General features: G+C 43.6%; 1 protein-coding gene across 1 annotated transcript in view; it reads right to left on the reverse strand.

Moving 5' to 3' along the window:
- The window catches only part of TRPM6 (transient receptor potential cation channel subfamily M member 6), a 340636-nt gene that overhangs the window by 221242 nt on the left and 100231 nt on the right, over positions 1-19163 (reverse strand). The window contains 6 exon segments of the mRNA XM_075318063.1: positions 10182-10282; positions 10599-10671; positions 11722-11845; positions 14852-15026; positions 17091-17262; positions 17433-17557. Coding sequence (XP_075174178.1) covers positions 10182-10282; positions 10599-10671; positions 11722-11845; positions 14852-15026; positions 17091-17262; positions 17433-17557 — 770 coding nt within the window.

A 19163-nucleotide genomic window follows, 5' to 3' on the forward strand; every position in this document is an offset into this window, starting at 1 on the left:
CACCTGGCACTCTGCACACATGGTCCAGCTAGGCTCCGCCCACATGGCACTCTGCACACATGGTCCCGCTCTGCTTACCTGCGGTGATGATGTCCCGACCTCAGCACTGTCACTGTCCTCCATGGCCGCTGCTTGTCACATCACCTTCTCTCGCTTCCGACCCAAGACTGACTAGCGGTGACGTCACGGGCCTCTCGCGATACTTGGCTGTGAAGGTCATTGAACTCAGTGACAGGTGCTGTCAGCAATGCAGGAGATCAGCGCAGGTAAGTACCTCGCTGACAGCAGCACTTGTCATCCCCTGCAGTGACCTGGGCTGACCCATTGATGTTAGCTCAAGTCACTGCATTGCTCTCCCAGCCAATGGGGAACATCCTGCTCTTCATTGACTGGGACAGTGTGGATCGTCATGGCAACCCCTTGGATTACACCAGACCTGGATTTGTTTTTCTTTCTAATAAATTGGTTAAAGAGGGAATGCATTGGGGAGTGCTTTCTCAAATAAAAATGTGTTTGTCGTCTATTTTTTTTTATTACTGACTGGGTTGGTGATGTCGGGTATCAGATAGACGCCTGACCTCACCAACCCCAGGGCTTGATGCCAGGTGACATTACACATCTGGTATTAACCCCATATATTACCCCATTTGCCACCACACCAGGGCGCGGGATGAGCTGGGGCGAAGCACCAGGATTGGCGCATCTAATGGATGTGCCACTTCTGGGGCAGCTGCGGCCTGCTATTTTTTAGGCTGGGGAGAGTGGACCATGGACCTCCCTAGTCTGAGAATATCAGACCCCAGCTGTCTGCTTTAATTTTGGGGGGACCCCTACGTGTTTTTTTTTTTAATTATTTATTTAATTCAAAATAACAGCGTGGGGTGCCCTCAGTTTTGGATTACCAGCCAAGGTGAGGCTGCCAGCTGTGGTCTGCAGGCTGCAGCCGTCTGCTTTACCCTAGCTGGCTACAAAAATAGGGGGAACCCTACGTCATTTTTTTTTTTTCATTTTTTTGGCTAAATACAAAGCTAAGCACCCCTTAGTGCCACATGAAAGGCACCAAAGGGTGCAAAATTACAAAATGCAGGAGAGTGGGACATTATGTGTCTTTCTGCCATTATAATGACAGAAAAGACTGATATGAAGTGTACAAGCAAAAGAAAATCACCAGAGAGCTCTACGCTGTGAAAAGCAGTAGAAAATGGCACTGGAGTGAACATGTGACTGCCTCATGTAGGATGAAGCTATGGATCCTGGGTAAATTTATGTATTTTCCCTCCTTCAGTTTTTTTGCAGTACACAAAAAAAACCGGAAGGCACACGGATGACAAACAGATGACATACGGACCGTCTACGGAAGGAAACGGATGCCACACGGATGCACCCGTGAAAAAAAACGGACTGTTTTTTGCAGACCACAAAAATGGATCGGTCGTGTTAATGTAGCCTTATTCTGATCTGCCGTTTATAAACAGCAGGCAGAAATAAGTAAATAACGCCCCCCAGCGTCAGAAAATCTCCGGGGTTTCAGGGCTAGCTGAGACCCTGGAGATCATGATTCAGGACGGTTTTTCCAGTCCCCGCTCACGTGATCATAGGTATACACCGTACACCGATGATCACGTTACAGTAAATGACAGCGCCGGTAAAAAATTATTTATCTCCCATCTGGCATGAACAAACATGATAAATCTCCTCCCCGGTCCCCTCCGGTCCCCCGGTGTCGCCAAAGTGCCCCCACTGATGCCCTCCCAGAAATCCAAGATGGCCGCGCGCACAACAGCACGCCGGCCGCATTCAGCCTACTCCTCTGATTTCTGTCGCATGTGCCATGACACATGCGACAGAAAACTCCTCCCCAGGCCCTACCAGGTCAACCCCTATAATCCCACCGGTGTTCCCCGGTGTCCCACGGTACCTGTGCAGCGTTGATCCCCCCACGGCCCTCTCCTTCACAATAGATGCTGCCGCATGCACAGAGCGGCTGTCAGCTCTGTGTTCAGACACAGTGAGTGGTGGTTATGCATCTGTAAGCTAAATGGGCGGCACGGTGGCTCAGTGGTTAGCACTGCAGTCTTGCAGCGCTGAGGTCCTGGGTTCAATTCCCACCAAGGACACCATCTGCAAGGAGTTTGTATGTTCTCCCCATGTTTGCGTGGGTTTCCTCCGGGTACTCCGGTTTCCTCCCACACTCCAAAGACATACAGCGCTATGGAATTAATAACGCTATATAAATGAATAAATTATTATTATTACTGCAATGCCCTGCTCATGAGGTAAGGAACATAATTGATCAGGAGAGCTATATACTACATTTCCAAATGGAGGGATTTGCTTTTATAGTTTCCCTGCTGAACGACTACCAAACATGAGAGTCCGTTATACGCCACAAGAAAACAAATCTAGATAGCGAGCTCTGTTGTTAAGTATTCATTCAGCTGGATAACTGGACTTAAAGGGGTATTCCATCTCCAAGATCCTATCCCCAATATATAGTAGGTGGAATAGCAATATCAGCAAATACCAATATTTGGAAATGTAGAATAGTTCTCCTGATTAGTTATGTCCTTACCCTCATGAGCAGGGCATTGCAGCTTTGGTAGCAACCATTACGACATGGACTCTGCTGCTGTGGACCCGGGGAGAGTGGATGCAGATTCATTGCACCCACACTCCTCACATGAAGGGTCTGCACTCCTAGAAAATGGGGGATACGTTCCCTGAGTGTCTCCCCCCCATATTCTAGACGGTCCAGAGTCGTCGTGGGACCCCTTTATTTTTTTTCTTACAATAAATTGGTGAAAGAGGGAATGTTTTGGGGACTGTTTTTTCAAATAAATTTCTTTTGTCGATTTTTTTTGTTAGTACTGACAGTTTATGATGTTGGGTATCTACTAGACGCCATGACATCACAAACTGATGGGCTTGATCTCAGGTAACTTTACAGCTAGTATCAACCCGATTTATTACCCCTTTTGCCACTGCACCAGGGCACGGGATGAGCTGGGGTGAAGCGCCAGGATTGGCGCATCTAGTGGATGCGCCACGTCTGGGGTGCCTGCAGCCTGCTATTTTTAGGCTGTGAAGGCCCAATAACTAGGGACCTTCCCACCCTGAGAATACCAGACCACAGCTGTCCGCTTTACCTTGGCTGGTGATCCAATTTGGGGGGGGGACCCTACTTTTTTTGTGTAATTATTAATATTTATAAAATAATTATAAAAAAAGAGCCTGGGGGGACCTCCACATTGGATCCCCAACCACGGTAAAGCTGCCAGCTGTGGTTTTCAGGCTACAGCCATCTGCTTTACCCTAGCTGGCTATCAAAAATGGGGGGACCCAACGTCATTTTTTTTTTAACTATTTTTTTTAAAATAGAAAAAATTAATGGGCTTCCCTGTATTTTGATTGCCAACCAAGGTAACGGCAGGCAGATGGGGGTGGCAACCCATAGCTGTCTGCTTTATCTGCGCTGAGAATCAAAAATACCGCGGAGCGCTACGTCATTTTTTTTAAAGATTTATTTTTACAGCACTGATGTCCAGCAATCAAAATACAGGGAAGCCCATTTTGTTTTTAGTTATTTAAATAAATAATTAAAAAATATATATATATATGGGCTCCCGCTGCATTTTTTGTATTGCTAGCTAAGGGTAATCCAAGCAGTTACTGGCTGCTAACCCCCACTGCTTGGTGTTACCTTCACTGGCAATGGAAAATCCAGGGAAGCATTTTTTATTTTTTTTGCCAAAAAACTACAAAAAAAGGACGTGAGCTTCGCCATATTTTTGTATGCTAGCCAGGTATAGCAGGCAGGTGCTGGAAGAGTTGGATACAGCGCCAGAAGATGGCGCTTCTATGAAAGTGCCATTTTCTGAGGCGGCTGCAGACTGCAATTCGCAGCAGTGGGGCCCAGAAAGCTCAGGCCAACCTGTGCTGCGAATTCCAATCCCCAGCTGCCTAGTTGTACCTGGCTGGACACAAAAATGGGGCGAAGCCTACGTCATTTCTTTTCTAATTATTTCATGAAATTCATGAAATAATAAAAAAAGGGCTTCCCTTTATTTTTGGTTCCCAGCCGGGTACAAATAGGCAACTGGGGGTTGGGGGCAGCCGTACCTGCCTGCTGTACCTGGCTAGCATACAAAAATATGGCGAAGCCCACATAATTTTTTCAGGGGGCAAAAAACTTCTGCATACAGTCCTGGATGGAGTATGCTGAGCCTTGTAGTTCTGCAGCTGCTGTCTGTATGGAGAAGAGCAGACAGCAGCTGCAGAACTACAAGGCTCAGCATACTCCATCCAGGACTGTATGCAGAAGTTTTTTGCCCACCAAAAAAATGACGTGGGCTTCGCCATATTTTTGTATGCTAGCCAGGTACAGCAGGCAGCCACGCGCTGCCTCCAACCCCCAGTTGCCTATTTGTACCCGGCTGGGAACGAAAAATATAGGGAAACCCATTTTTTTTTAAATTATTTCACTTATTTCATGAAATAATTAAAAAACAAATGACGTGGGCTTCGCCCCATTTTTGTGTCCAGCCAGGTACAACTAGGCAGCTGGGGATTGGAATCCGCAGCACAGGTTAGCCCGAGGTTTCTGGGCGCCTCTGCTGCGAATTGAAGTCCGCAGCCGCCCCAGAAAATGGTGCTTTCATAGAAGCGCCATCATCTGGCGCTGTATCCAACTCTTCCAACAGCCCTGAAGCCGGGTGGCTTGCTGGGTAATAATGAGTTAATACTAGCTTTGTTTTACTAGCTAGTATTAAGCCAGAGATTCTTAATGTCAGGCACGTTTGACCCGGCCATTAAGAATCTCCAATAAAGGGTTAAAAAAAAGACACCACACAGAGAAAAAATACTTTAATAGAAATAAATACACAGACACATTAGAGACTCCATCCTTATTACCCCCTGTCAGCCCTCCACGATCCATGGTCTTCTGTCTTTCTCATTCAACAAATGCAGCTCTGCTCCATCAGTGCTGCATGGGGGAAGACGCTGCTTCCCATGCAGCCTTCACTCCGTGAGAGATCAGTGCTGCTGGCTGTTAGCGGTAACAGCGGTAACGCTGACAGACGCGTTACCATAGCAACGGTGCTCCGATCATGTGATTCCCGGAGCCGCGGTTAGCGGTGACGTCACCGCTAACTGCGTTGCTATGGCAACGGTGATCTCCGTTAATGACCGGCTGTGTCAGCCGGTCCCTAATGGAGCGGGGAGTCGACAGTGTGCTAGAGCATGTCGCCGGTACACGGCGATACACAAATGTGCACCGTGTACCGGAGAGTGCAATGACAGGACCTAGGACAGGACATGACGTCAAAGCCATGTGACCAGTCTGTAGCCAATGAGATAATAGCCACGTGACTGGTCACATGGCTATTTTGACGACGTCACGGAAGGTCCTGTCAGTGCTGGTTATCGGGAGGACGCAGCGATCATCGGAAGGAATAGTGACAGGAGACAGAGTGCAGGACGCATCGCGGGCACCGGTAAGTGTTATGGCAATGTTTATTAACTGTATGTGTACATTTATAATGCGTTTTTCTGTGTTTGTGATTGCCTCCCATTATTTCCTATTGGTTCGAGTTCGGTTCGTCGAACGTTCGCCGAACCGAACTCGAACGGGACCTCGGTTCGGCGAACCGAGCTCGAGCCGAACCGCGGCTGGTTCGCTCATCTCTAGTACTGAACAACTAACCAAAACATGATTATAACTCTAACAAAAAGATAAGAAGTATTGTTCAATACTTGGCTAGGTCTCCAAACCAAAGGCAAATGAATGTACATAAATGAAAACATGACTGCTCAGAGCTTAGCATCATTTTACAAGAGAAAATAAAAGAAATACTCTGAACTTTTTCTAAAGCAAAAAACTATCCTTCCCAAGGCAGCAGAACTTTAGTGGTATGAGGCTATAACTAGAATAAGTAATGGACAAGCATCATTGAAAAAAGTAATTAACTTCGATACCCCAGGGTATGATCCTGAACCTGATTAGAAAGTAGTGTTCCCACATATAATGTGTTTTTAAAGGGAAGCTATAACATTATCTACTCCTCTGGGCATCTAAAACTGTAAATCAGTGGACGTTCATCCAAGGGGAAAGAAACAGTTTACATATATTTGGTCATGTGTATACCATAGCAGGTTAAAACAAGTTTAAAAGAGGTAAGAATCAAAAGGGAAAAAAAAAGTGTAAAAAAAGAACAGTGTCATTTACTGATCACAATTATAGTTAAACTTTACCCTTTTTGGTAATACTGTTTCTAGATTGGTGAAAGCCTAGGAACACGATGCAGCAAGTAACAACATTATATCAAATTAAAGCAACCCTCTACACTGGGACTGAAAAATAACTATATATTTTACATAAATGGCCACCATGCCTCCGTTTGGCATCCACTCCCTCCTCTGCCAAAATAGTCATTGCTTTTCTTCGGTTTCCAAGATGGCCTCCAAGGTGGCTTCATGAGTGAGTGATAAGTCTAATCCATGCCTTCCCTGCACTTAGAGTTAACTTATCTCACTACAGAAGCCACCTTGGATGATCGAGAAAAGAATGGCAATCTGAACAGAGGAGGTAGCAGAAGCCAAGCGGAGGAGACCAAGTAGGGTGACTTACATTTCAGTTCAAAGGTGGGGGGTGGCTTTAACTCAAACAAAAAAGTAACATAACCAACCAGAATATGTTTAAAGTTCCAAACCATTTTCTATGCTAGGATTTGTTTGAAGTTATAAGCCCTAAACCTAAGGCTGAATTACTGAAGATATTTTTGGATTTCGGTCATGTTACTTGCCAAGAAAAAGGCATGTGTTCATATCTACATCAACATCTACTGTACATCCTAACTATTGATATGGAGGATGATTTGCTTTGGTCTAAGTTCTACATGTAAAACATTGCACCAGACAGAAATTAGAAAGAGAAATGTTATCATTAGTGTCGCTCTTCAAGCTTTGGGCCTGTAAATAAAAGTCGTCCTATTTCAGCACAGATGTAATAATGACAAATCAATTTTGGCCTAAAATAAGATGTTGATGCCATAACTTTTTAAGGCAAGTCTTATGCCTGCTTTACACAAGATGACCGATTGTGTGATTTCACGATCGATCGTACCCGTCCCCGTCGTTTGTGCGTCACGGGCAAATCACTGCCCGTGTCGCACAAAGTCGTTAAACCCCCGTGACACGTACTTACCTGCTGAGCGACGTCGCTGTGGGCGGCGAACATCCTCTTCCTGAAGGGGGAGGGACGTTCGGCGTCACAGCAACGTCACACAGCCGCCGGCCAATAGAAGCGGAGGGGCGGAGATGAGCGGGACATAAACATCCCGCCCACATCCTTCCTTCCGCACAGCCGGCGGGTGCAGCGGGACACAGGTAAGCTGAGTTCATCGTTCCCGGGGTGTCACACGGAGCGATGTGTGCTACCCCGGGTACGATGAACAACCGGCGCCATTTTAAAATCAACAATATTTTGAAACTGAGCGACGAGTACACGACTCACGATTTGTGAGCAATACTGCGTCGCTCGGAGGTGTTACATGAGACGACGTCGTGAACGATGCCCGATGTGCGTCACGAAAACCGTGACCCCGACGATGCATCGCACGATAGCTCGTCTCGTGTAAAGCACCCTTTATACTTTTGAACAAACGTTTTGGCTAAATATATGGTAGTGTGATTTTTATATTTTTATTAACTTTCTTAAATTTGGGAATGAATAAAAAAAAAAAAAAATAGTGTGGCTGTCAATTATAGCCTGGCTCTCGATTACATGGAGACTAGCATTGTACAAAAATATTTCCTTTTGTCTTTAATTCTAAAAAGGACAACAACAGTTTTTAGTAATATTTAACAATCTCTAACACAGGGTTTATTCTCTGCTTTACATCCATCCTATACTGGTGCAACCCATTGGTCTTGTTGGCCATAGCCAAATGAAATTAAGTTAACAGTTGGTGGGGTTGGACCTGTATAAATTCCCACACAGTGAGCTCCCTCCAATAGTAGATTATAGTTAAAGGAGTTGTCCGACAAACTCCAAAAATTTTTTTTACGCTAATCTGTGCTGTATTATCATATAAAACATTCCTACATTATTTTTTTTTGTTTCTGACTTTTGTTCCTGTTGAATTATCACTTTATTCTCTGCAGCCACTTTATTTACCTGCAGCTCAACCTAACTTGACTTTTTCCTGTCCTTGGTTGCCAAACCTCACAGTCAGGGCTGGCACTGCCCAGCCTCACTGTCCAGCCCCGCCCTCTGCACACTCATTGGCTGTCATTAGTCTGCCCAGCACAGACCTCTAGCAGAGGACAATATGTACACATATAAGGTAGTTATGTGCCCATCCTGCAATAATGTCTCCATCCTTGTGCCCATCCTGTAGTATTGTGCCCATCCTTCTGCCCATCCCGTAGTAATGTCCCATTTCCTGCTCCTCTTCTTGTAGCAATGCTCCATCCTGTGGAATGGTCTCCTATTGTGCCATTCTTTGCACAAGCAAAAAAAACACAAAGACAAATCAAAGACAAATCCTTCTGACCTATCCTCATTCCCTCAGTGCCCTGCTTCTTGCAGCCGCAGCCCCCTTTATGAACGCTGCTGGTGCAGAGGCCGTGCAGCGCCGGGGAATCTGTCCTCTGATATAAAGCGCTGTCAGCGACGCCAGCACAGGCAGCGATCAGCAAATAGTCTGCAGGCCTGCTGGCCGCAAGCAGCATCAGGGGCCGCATGCAGTCTATAGGCAGAGTCTTTGGGACCACTGCACTACGGAATGTGTGGAAGGGTGCAGGGAAGGTGGGCGGGGACTCCAAGCATGGTACCCGCCCAGCAGGGTGGTAACATGACATCGGCTGTGATGCCCGTCAACAAGGTCCTGCCCCTGTCGACGTGACGTCACAGGAAGCATTAAAATCATGGCAGGGGCGGTCACATGACTGCTCTGAGCTGGGGGAAAGGGGATGACGGCAGCACAGGTAGGTAGTCACTTTCTACTTACCTGCCCCAGTGTAGCCCAATAGTGAAATGACAAAAAAAAAGGCAATATAAGCCGGATAACCCCTTTAATTGCATGGAGTGAACCAGAGAGATTTGGTGCTTTATATCAGGGAAACAGTTTTGGCCACTACATGAATTTGTATCCAATTTAGATGAAATATATATTCCTGCTCTAGACTATCATCATTAACACATCCACTTTATATAAACTACATGTTATCATCATATAAAATCAAGTGTCAATATATAACAGCCCTAGACATGCAGAGATATTGTAATTATCCATAATAATCCTAGATCTCAAGCATGGACCAAGATCAATTTCAACTTTGTCACCACCTCAAAACTGCAGAGATACTAGGTATTAAATGCTAAAATATTCTAGAGGGATAGTCCAAAAATACTATGGCCCAGATTCATTCAGACTGGCGATCTTCACACCGAACTTCATGAGAGGGCAAGGTGGAGTAGAACTTCATGCCAGTCTAGATCAGGGTGGAGTGGATCATCACACTGGTCTGGATGATGGAGCAGCACGGAGTGGATCATCACGCCGGTCTAGATCAGGAAGCAGTGTGAAGTGGATCTTCACACCGGTCTGGATGATGGGGCAGGGTGAAGTAGCTAGTCACGCCAGTCTAGATGAGGGGGCAGGACGGAGTGCATATACCCATTAATGAATCGGGAGCATTTGACAAGTGACCTCTAGGTGTGCCTCACCACAAATCTTACACCAGTCCCTGTTGGACTAATATTTCTGGCATAGCAACCATTGCCACTTTTAATGCATTTAGGTGAAAATGGCGTGAGAACGCCAAAAGTCACTAAATGTTTGCCAAGCCTTCAGATGTTCCATAATTTTACAATTTTTCAAAGCATTCTGGCCTAAAAGCTTTGATAATTCGGCCCCCTTGACTAGTCAAATCCACACGGGATAAAAACCGTGTGGTAATGGAATGCAGGCAATGCAAGGATAATTTCAGAAGAAAGGTGAAAAACCATGATTTTTGCGATGAGCAGAAGCACACTAGAAAAATTTCTTATATAATGTCCCGCATTTATTACATGAATCGAAATTCCTGCTGCTACGGGTAATGAGAACAAAAGCTGCTAATGAATTTGGAATTTTATGGAATTAGCCAAACAATATATACATTATAAAAATACAAACTTTCCAGTGCTGGCCATACACTAGGATATGTTTCTTAGCAATATCCACTCTGTTCCAAGTCAAAGCCAAGCTCAGCTGGTCAGGCGCAGACATGTTAGTACCTAGAAAACAGGATATACGCTCATATGTAACATTACTGTCCACAATTTCTGACATAAACATGGATATGATTTCCGAATTTAGCCATGATGTTCATTTACTTTTTAAATGGCCTCTAATACAGTGATAGTATGGACCAGTTTCAGTTCGCATTATATCAATTATATATTTTGGGCCTATGGCTCACATATGGATTGAAATGATGAGGACTAAAATCAAATCTCGGAAATAATGCAAAATCCATATTCAGGAACAGTATTACTAAAAGACAAGGCATAAAATACTAAAACTGAAACCATAAATTAAATATTAATGAACCTTTAAGTAGAGCTGTCAGTATGGCCATATCAATATCTTGCTGTTCTTCAGAGTCTGCATCAAATATTGTGATCTAAAAGAAAATAAATGCGTTCAATTTATCTCTCATACAGGTTACAGGCAAAACTCAGTAGATCGCAACATGGAGTTTTATGCAATTATGTTTTCTCTTAGAAATAATAATTATGATCTATATGTGATATATTTTTGTGAATATAGTAAAATATGAATTCTATAAAAAAAAAAATTATTTGCAAAAACAGCTCCATTCATGTCCATGGGCTGTGTCATGTATTGCAGCTTAGCTGTATTACCTTGAAAGTGTAATACCAGAGAAAATCCTCGTTTACAATCATATCCTTTATAGGCTACATTGCTTTAGAATTAGTAGGCGATATGGATGTCATAGAAATGGTCATCATTCAGGACATCTCTTTTACACACTGATTCCACTGATGTATCACTTATTGGGCTACCAGCTGTTTTATCAGCAGGAGACTATCAATACTAGGGACTAGTATACCCGTTGCCTTGTAGTCCTCCACATACATGAGCTCTGTAGATATAACGCCACCCCCACCACTGATTGGCAACTTTCAACACGGCAAGCTGCCAATAAGTGGTGTGGGCGGGAATATACAGAGCTCAGCATTCAAAACACTATTAGATCTGCTGTAGGTAAAACAATTTTAATCAAAACTGCAACTTCTAGTAAAGTAAGTGACACATTGCTGGAATCAGGGTCTCTATGCATACACGGTGTAGTTCTGAGGAAAAACCTGGTGGCAGATTCCTTTTAACCCCCAGAGTGAATCCTAAACAGGGCAAAGAATGACTTCTCATTATTCATCCACTTTCATTGTTGATCTCATTCTAAACTCTTCGAATGTAATAAAATATTCTAATTCCATTACACCAAAAATGTAAGAGAATTAAATAAAACTTAGCAAAAATATTAAAAATAATAATAGGAGATAAAATGCCAGTTTTTGAAATATTTCTCAAAGTTTTGGCATTAGTAGAACCTACAATCCGAACCAGATTAATTCAGAAACAAAAAAATTACACTTTCTATGCCCATTCAACAAAAAAAGTAGTTTAGGAAGATAGAGGTTTCACTTACAGAATCACGACACTCCATACACTCCATGAGAATAAGTAACACTTCATTAGCCTGCCTTTGGCCGAGACTAAATGTTTTCTGAATCATTTGCAGAATTTCATCCTTCAGTTGTGTAGAAATCTCTCTAGAGGAGACAGACAGTAGGACAATTACAATAAAGCCTGCTTTACACGGGACGACCGATTGTGCGATAGCACGAGCGATCGTACCCGCCCCCGTCGTTTTCGCGTTACGGGCAAATCGCTGCCCGTGGCGCACAAACTCGTTTAACCCCCCCCACACGCACTTACCTTCCGGACGACCTTGCTGTGGGCAACAAACATCCACTTCCTGCAGTGGGAGGGACGTTCGGCGTCACAGCGACGTCACACGGCAGCCAGCCAATAGAAGCGAAGGGGCGGAGATGAGCGGGATGTAAACATCCCGCCCACCTCCTTCCTTCCATTAAGCCGGCGGGTGCCGTGGGACGCAGGTACGCTGTGTTCATCGTTCCCGTGGTGTCACACGGAGCAACGTGTGATGCCACGGAAACGATGAACAACCTGCACCCATGAAAATAAACGAGATTATGAAAGTTAACGACGAGTACACGACTCACGATTTGTGAGCAATACTGCATTGTTCAGAGGTGTCACACGAGACGACGTCGTGCGCTATGCCGGATGTGCGAAAACAGTGACCTCGACGACATATCGCACAATCTATCGTCTCGTGTAAAGCCCGCATAAGAACAATTACAAAAGACTAATTGTTTTAATCATGTACATTTTGTATACATTTTAAAGGTATGTCCCATCCATTCAGTTATTTCATGATTGTTTCCCACTTACCTTTCAAAAGGAAAATTTCTATAGGAATTGTGAACAGATTTGTGAAAATTTGCAAAAACAGCAAGAATGTAGGTCAACCGCATAGTGGTTTTGCAACCGTTTTGCTCACGTGTGTCAATAAATCCTTATGTGACACATAAAAAAGACAAGCTTTTTGACTAGTGATGAGTGGACATGGACTGTAAAAGTCCAGATCCGCGCGGTTTCAAGTGTACCTGAGTTCTGGACCTGGGCCTCAGGGAATTCAGGCTAATGATCCAGGTCCGGCATTTGGGAAATAAAAAAAAAGGGGGAAATAATAATGAAGCAAACACTTCATACTTACCGAGTCTCCGGCGTGGCTGTATCTGCTTCCGGGTTGCTCATTCTTCCTCCGATGCCACTCATTTTCATTCATTCATATTCACTACTTCCCCCACCCACCGGACGTCCTGGCGTATGTGATTGGTTGTACTCAGACACGCCCCCAGCCTGTGTAACAGCCTCTGATGGCTTGCGATCACAGACCCTGCAGGTCTATATCGTAGTATAAAAATAATTAAATGAAAAAATTGGTGTAGGTTTCCCCCTATTATGATACACAGCATAGTTAAAGCATACGGCTACAAGCTGCATCCCCTAGCTGTGCACTTATCTTGGCTATGTATCAAAATAAGAGGAACCACATGCAGCTTTTTTTTTTAAATTATTTCAATAAATATTTTTTTAAAAACACGGCATGCAGTCAACTCTAATATTGATACCCAGCCATGATAAAGCCCAACAGTTGGCGGCTGGTATTCTCAGGCTGGGGAGATCCATGCTTATTGTTGGGCCCCCCAGCCTAAAAATAGCCTGCAGCTGCCCAGAAATGCAGCAATAAGGGGTTAATCGCAGCTCACAGCTGCCATTAAGCCCTAAATTAGTAATGGGAGGCGTCTGTGAAACCACCATTACTAATCTGCAAGTAAAACAAAATGAACACAAACACAGAAGAAATCCTTTATTTGAAATAAAATACCCCAAAACAAAAAACACTCTTTCGCTCCTTTATTAACCTCAAAAACACCTTGGTGTCAGGTCACCTGCGATCACAAGTGGAGAGACTGTGGGAACCTTTGGCTGTAACCGCAACTAACCTGAGAGATGTGACCCTCATTGCTGCGGCTTATTCTCTGCCTGAAGCTCACAGTGGCTAGTCATGTTCTAGAGCCGCTCGCTGTGAGTTCGGATGTAGGAGAACTGGAATCGTCATGGGACTTTGTGTGGATTATGTTGGACCTGGGTGTTTTGGGGATTAATAAAGGGTTGAAAGAAGATGGGTTTTTTGTATTTTATTTCAAATAAAGGATTTTTTGGATGTTTGTGTTTATTTCTTTTCCCTTACAAATTACTATTGTGGGGTGTCTCATAGATGGCTACCATTACTAATCTAAGGCTTAGTGGCAGCTGTGAGCTGTTATTAACCCTTTATTACCCAGACTGTCACCGCGTAAGAGCAATCAGAAAGAGCCGGGTAAAGTGCCGGGACTTTTGCAGCTATCGATGTAGAATTCTGGGCAGCTGTGGGCTGCTATTTTTAGGCTGAGGGGCCCGATAAGCACCGGTCATCCCAGCCTTAGAATACCAGCCCCCAGCTGTCCGGCTTTATCATGGCTGGGTATCAAAATTGGGGGGACTGCATGCCATTTCTTTAAATTATTTAAATTTTTTTTTTCTAAAAAGCCGCATGCGGTTCCTCTTATTTTGATACACAGCCAAGATAAGCGCACAACTGAGGGCTGCAGCCTGTAGGTGTGGGCTTTATTTGTGCTTGGTATCATAATATGGGGGACTCTACGCCAATTTATTTATTTATTTTTAGTACAATCTACAATGACCCACAGATTGCAAGCAGTCAGACACTGTCACACAGGCTGGGGGCGAGTCTGACTGCAACCAATTACAGGTCCCAGGGCTGCCAGTGGGCGGGGAAAGCAGTGAATATGGATGAGCAATAATGAGCGGCCCGATAGAAAAATGAGTGGCCACGAGCGCAGTTACAGCCGCGCCGGAGACTCGACAAGTATGAAGTGCCTGCTCCAATCCCTCTATCCCTTCTGCCATCATTATTTATGCACTGCATTCTGCGCCTCATAGACTTATATGGGGACCAGCGTCTGGCCAGATATCCAGGATCAATTCCAGGCTGGAGCTAGATTTTTTTTTAATCTGGTTAGATCCACCAATCCCAGTTATCTGCGAGTCCACCCATCACTATTCTTGACCATAAAAGCTTGTGATAATATATCCAAATAAATGAAGTATGAAAACCATTTTACCTTTTATCTGCTGTGTGCTTGTGAGTGAAAGCCAAGATATCAGCTGCTCTCCCTGTTCCTTCACAAACCACCACAGGAATGGCTGGAGTGCTACAGACATATTCCCGAACTATAAAGATGACATTGGGACCTCCTTCTACTACCAGACCAACTACAGGAACACCTTGTCCCATCCCTGTCAAAGAAACATTGATAGCTTTCTATACATGCAAAATTACTTTTCAACTATATTACATTTATAGAATAGAATTCACAAAAGTCATGACCTCTCAAAGCCCTCCTGTACTGCATACATACACATAAAAAAGGCTTCAGGTGGGATTCTCATAGGGGTTACCCGGGACTTTTGTATTTTTCTTTCGGGGTTAAGAACTGACAAGCAGATAGTTTCAAACTACCAAATTATGTGTCTATTAGGCACTGTGAGTGGGGAAGGCTTTCATCCTCTCATGTAGTGGGTGATAGCCCCCTGATGCAGTGTGCCTGCTATTACACTAGCGGGTGTCGACCCAGTGCCATGGTCCAGGCTTACGCTGGAAGGGCATGACTAAGTGCTTTCCGGGTTTTCACCAGAGCCTGTAATGGGGAGGATGCCCTGGGCTGCTGGTAGACACTAAGTACCACTCCAGGGTAGGCACTGGTATTCCAGTAGCTGACCCAAAGATCAGGGACGCCGCAGGTATGGAGACAGGCAGGATGGAGTAGGTAGTGGAGGCTGACAGTACAGAGTATGCTTAGGGGACAAGCTAGAGGGATTGGTACTGAAGACATTAAGATTGGGTTCGGGTAAATGGACAAGAAGGTCAGGTTTAGAAAGTGGAGACGGACTGGCAGGACAGGTTCTGGTTCAGGATATAACCCCTTTAATAGAATTAGAGGTATCAGGAACTTTTAGATATATTTTTCTTATGGGGCTAAGAACTGCCCAGAGGCGATTTCTGTCAGCTCAGAGTGGCCATGAGCTGGCGATTCTATTGTTGTGAACAAAAGAATCGCCAGCTCATGTCAACATAGCAACTCTTCTGGTCTGTTCTGTATATGGGAAGACGTGACTGACTGTTTGACAGCCGTCCCTCCACTGACTATCAGCCTAAAATCGGCAGAGATGCCCCATCAAAAGAGCTGAATGGTAAAGAAGAAGCTGTTCTGTTGACGTGATGTCAACTGCAGTATCACCAGCAGAAGTGGTCTTTGACTACTCCAAGACGGCAGAGATTGGGCCATTTGGAGGTAGAATTGGGCACCCTTACCGCTTGGGCCCCTTGTGTGGCTTCATAGGCAATGATACGTCCGCTACTGGCTGCAAAGTAACAATACTAACCACTGAAGCACCATGTAGGTTGTTAGCTCATTTACAGATGTTTGAAAAGCGTAGTAGAATATGACACTCCTTTCACAGAGTGCTGGTGCTGTGTGGCGGCCATTGTGGTGGTAGTTTTGCATCATGGGGACTCTGCTTAGCAGCATGGGTGTTGCGAGGGACCAGGTCATCTGCACTGCTGGTGCATTGTTGCTACTGCGGCAGTTGGTGCATGGCACCGCACTTCTGAGGCATAGATTAGGGACCCACTCAGAGGTTCACTGTGACATGGCAGTGGGCTTCATACAGTCCGGTCTGAATGTTAAACCAAGAACCTCATGTACAGGTTGTTTTTTTTTGCCTAGGTGCATTGGATCAAAGTATGATTTTGGGATGTGCGATTCATGTCTTTTTCTTCCAGGTGTGGAATATGACAATGCTATATAAGTGACTAAAATAAAAGAGTTGAATGTATCTAAGTCAAAATTAAAAAAGGCGTGTAATGCAGCTCAACTTTGCTTTATTGTTTATGCAGGATGATTATGCCTAAACTACCATTCCCATGAATGTGCAGTATAAACCTGTACAACGATAGAAATATGAAAAACTAGCGTGTTTAAACACTGATCGCATATTATATACAGACTTAAACATTATCACTTGTTGACTGTCAATGGACATCTGCCAGTCAGAGGTGGAATGTGATCATACAAAAATATTGCCCATTAGTACCCTATGCCAGTCAGTGCTTAATATGGGCTATTTATCAGCCTGTGTCAATGGATCCCATCTACACTATTCCTATTAAATGCCCTACCAGATCCACCCTAAGACCGGTCAATACAAAACCCAATCCATTTCTTTGACTAATAAAATGTTACCTAGAATGAATTTTTACAATTTTCCCAAAGGAATATCCACACAATAGAGGATACTTACTAGTATGTATTTTCTGAAGAGAGATGTATTCCTCAAGGCTCCTTCTAAGTTTCATCTCGTTTTCATACTTCCCAGTCGTACCGTCATCCACCATGATGAAATGAGAATGCATGCTATTTAGCGTGGTGAGCTTACTCAGTGGATTCACCAGAGTTTGATAAAGGCAAACTGTCTAAAAATTAAAACAAGTTTTATCTAAACCTGAATCTTCAAGCAGCTTTAGAATATAAACATCTCTACTGTTCCATCAATGTTGACATGAATTGGGAAGGAAGAGGAGTGAAAAATTCAAGGATGACCATAAATCAAGACACCAAAAAATTAAATTATTGGCGCACTCACATCTTTTCCGATAAGATCCTTTTGATTCTCAATAACCCCCCAGGGTGGAATCCCAATGGCACAGATTTTCCTTAAATGTTGGAAAGCATGAGCTTTTAAGGCATCACCCACATGTTTAGATGCTCCTAGAAAGGCAATATATAAATAGTGTATGAAAGATTGGGTTACTGATACGGCTATCAAAGCAAATACCTCTATCTGATCTTCAGAAATACATCATACTAAACCTGGACAGATCCCTAATAAACTTTCAAAGTCCAACCATGCAAAGTCTTAAAGGGCAATTTTATATTAGATCATAGTACTATAAATACAATACACACACACACATATACATATACACACACACACACACACACACACACACACACACATATATACATACACACACACACATATATACATACACACAGGCAGATTTTTTTGCTTTCTTGGCCTTTTTTGAAAAATATGAATGACAAACAAAATCTTTTTTTACACTCATGGTTAGTATAGTTGGGTGAATCCATATTGTCACGCTACTGTGTTTTCTCTTTTTAAATCCTAATGACAACAAAAAACATCCAAATGACCCTGATCACATACCCTGGTGATTTTGGTCTGATAACATGAATATTCTCTGAAAAAAGGCCAAGAAAGCAAAAAATTTGCCGGGGTATGTAAACTTTTGAGTACAACTGTATATATGTACATACATACATATATACATACTACCTAACATTTACAAAATCAAAAGAGGAACAAATTATGCATCAATTTTTTAGGCCACCCTCATAACCTCACCCATGTTCCATTTATTTCCACCCTGACAAGAGGAGATAGAGGGGACATTCAGCAGACACACAAGACGGCAGGACATAGACCCAAATTCGGGACAGTCGCACAGTATCATATGGTTGGGACATAAAGATTTATTTTTGTCGAAGCAGTCATAACTTTATTTTTACATAACGTACATTTTACCATATGAGGTCTTGTTTGTTTACAGTCTGTAAGGCTGTGTTCAGACACAGGATAAACACTGCATTTTTTATGCAAGGTCCAGACCGAAATAACAAAATATTCTTCTAGTTATTGCATTTTTGCACCATTTTTTTCTATTTATTTTTCCTTTATTTGATGCAAATGGAAAAGTTTGAAGTGATGTTAAAGAAAATGTGTATGGTCTGAGAATGCTATTAACTTGCAGATTTAGGGTTATTCTGCAGCCTAAGAGTGTTATAAAGAAGACCAGCTGCTTACTGAAAACTGTGGCACCCCAGAGAAAATTAACTTTATTCCTCGCAGGAGGCGCCGGCTTTCAGTCATACAGGTGGGCACAAAGCAATTGCAATTACAATTACAGTCACCACTGACAGGACTGAGAATGGCAGCTATAAACACACCCCGGTACTGAAATACAGCTGGCTATACACTGATGCACTGTGGAGCAAATGGTCAGTCAGTGCTAGAGCATGCCTACAGCCACCACTCTTAGTGCTGTGTATGGCGACTGTAAATTGCTCTGGGCAAACCTGCATGACTGAAAGCCAGTGGATCCAAAAAGGAAAAAAGTCCAGGTGCTGGATTTTCAGTACTGTAGCCAGGCACTTTAGTAACACTATTACGGTAACCTGCAGATTAATCCTACATTGCAAGTTAATAGCGTTATCGGATCTGACAGGTTCTCTTAATGTGTTTTTTATAGTACAGAAAAGATTTGATTCTGTACTTGAAAAAAACCCACTTAAA

The sequence above is a fragment of the Anomaloglossus baeobatrachus genome, chromosome 1, assembly GCF_048569485.1.
Source record: "Anomaloglossus baeobatrachus isolate aAnoBae1 chromosome 1, aAnoBae1.hap1, whole genome shotgun sequence".
Lineage (NCBI taxonomy): Eukaryota > Metazoa > Chordata > Amphibia > Anura > Aromobatidae > Anomaloglossus > Anomaloglossus baeobatrachus.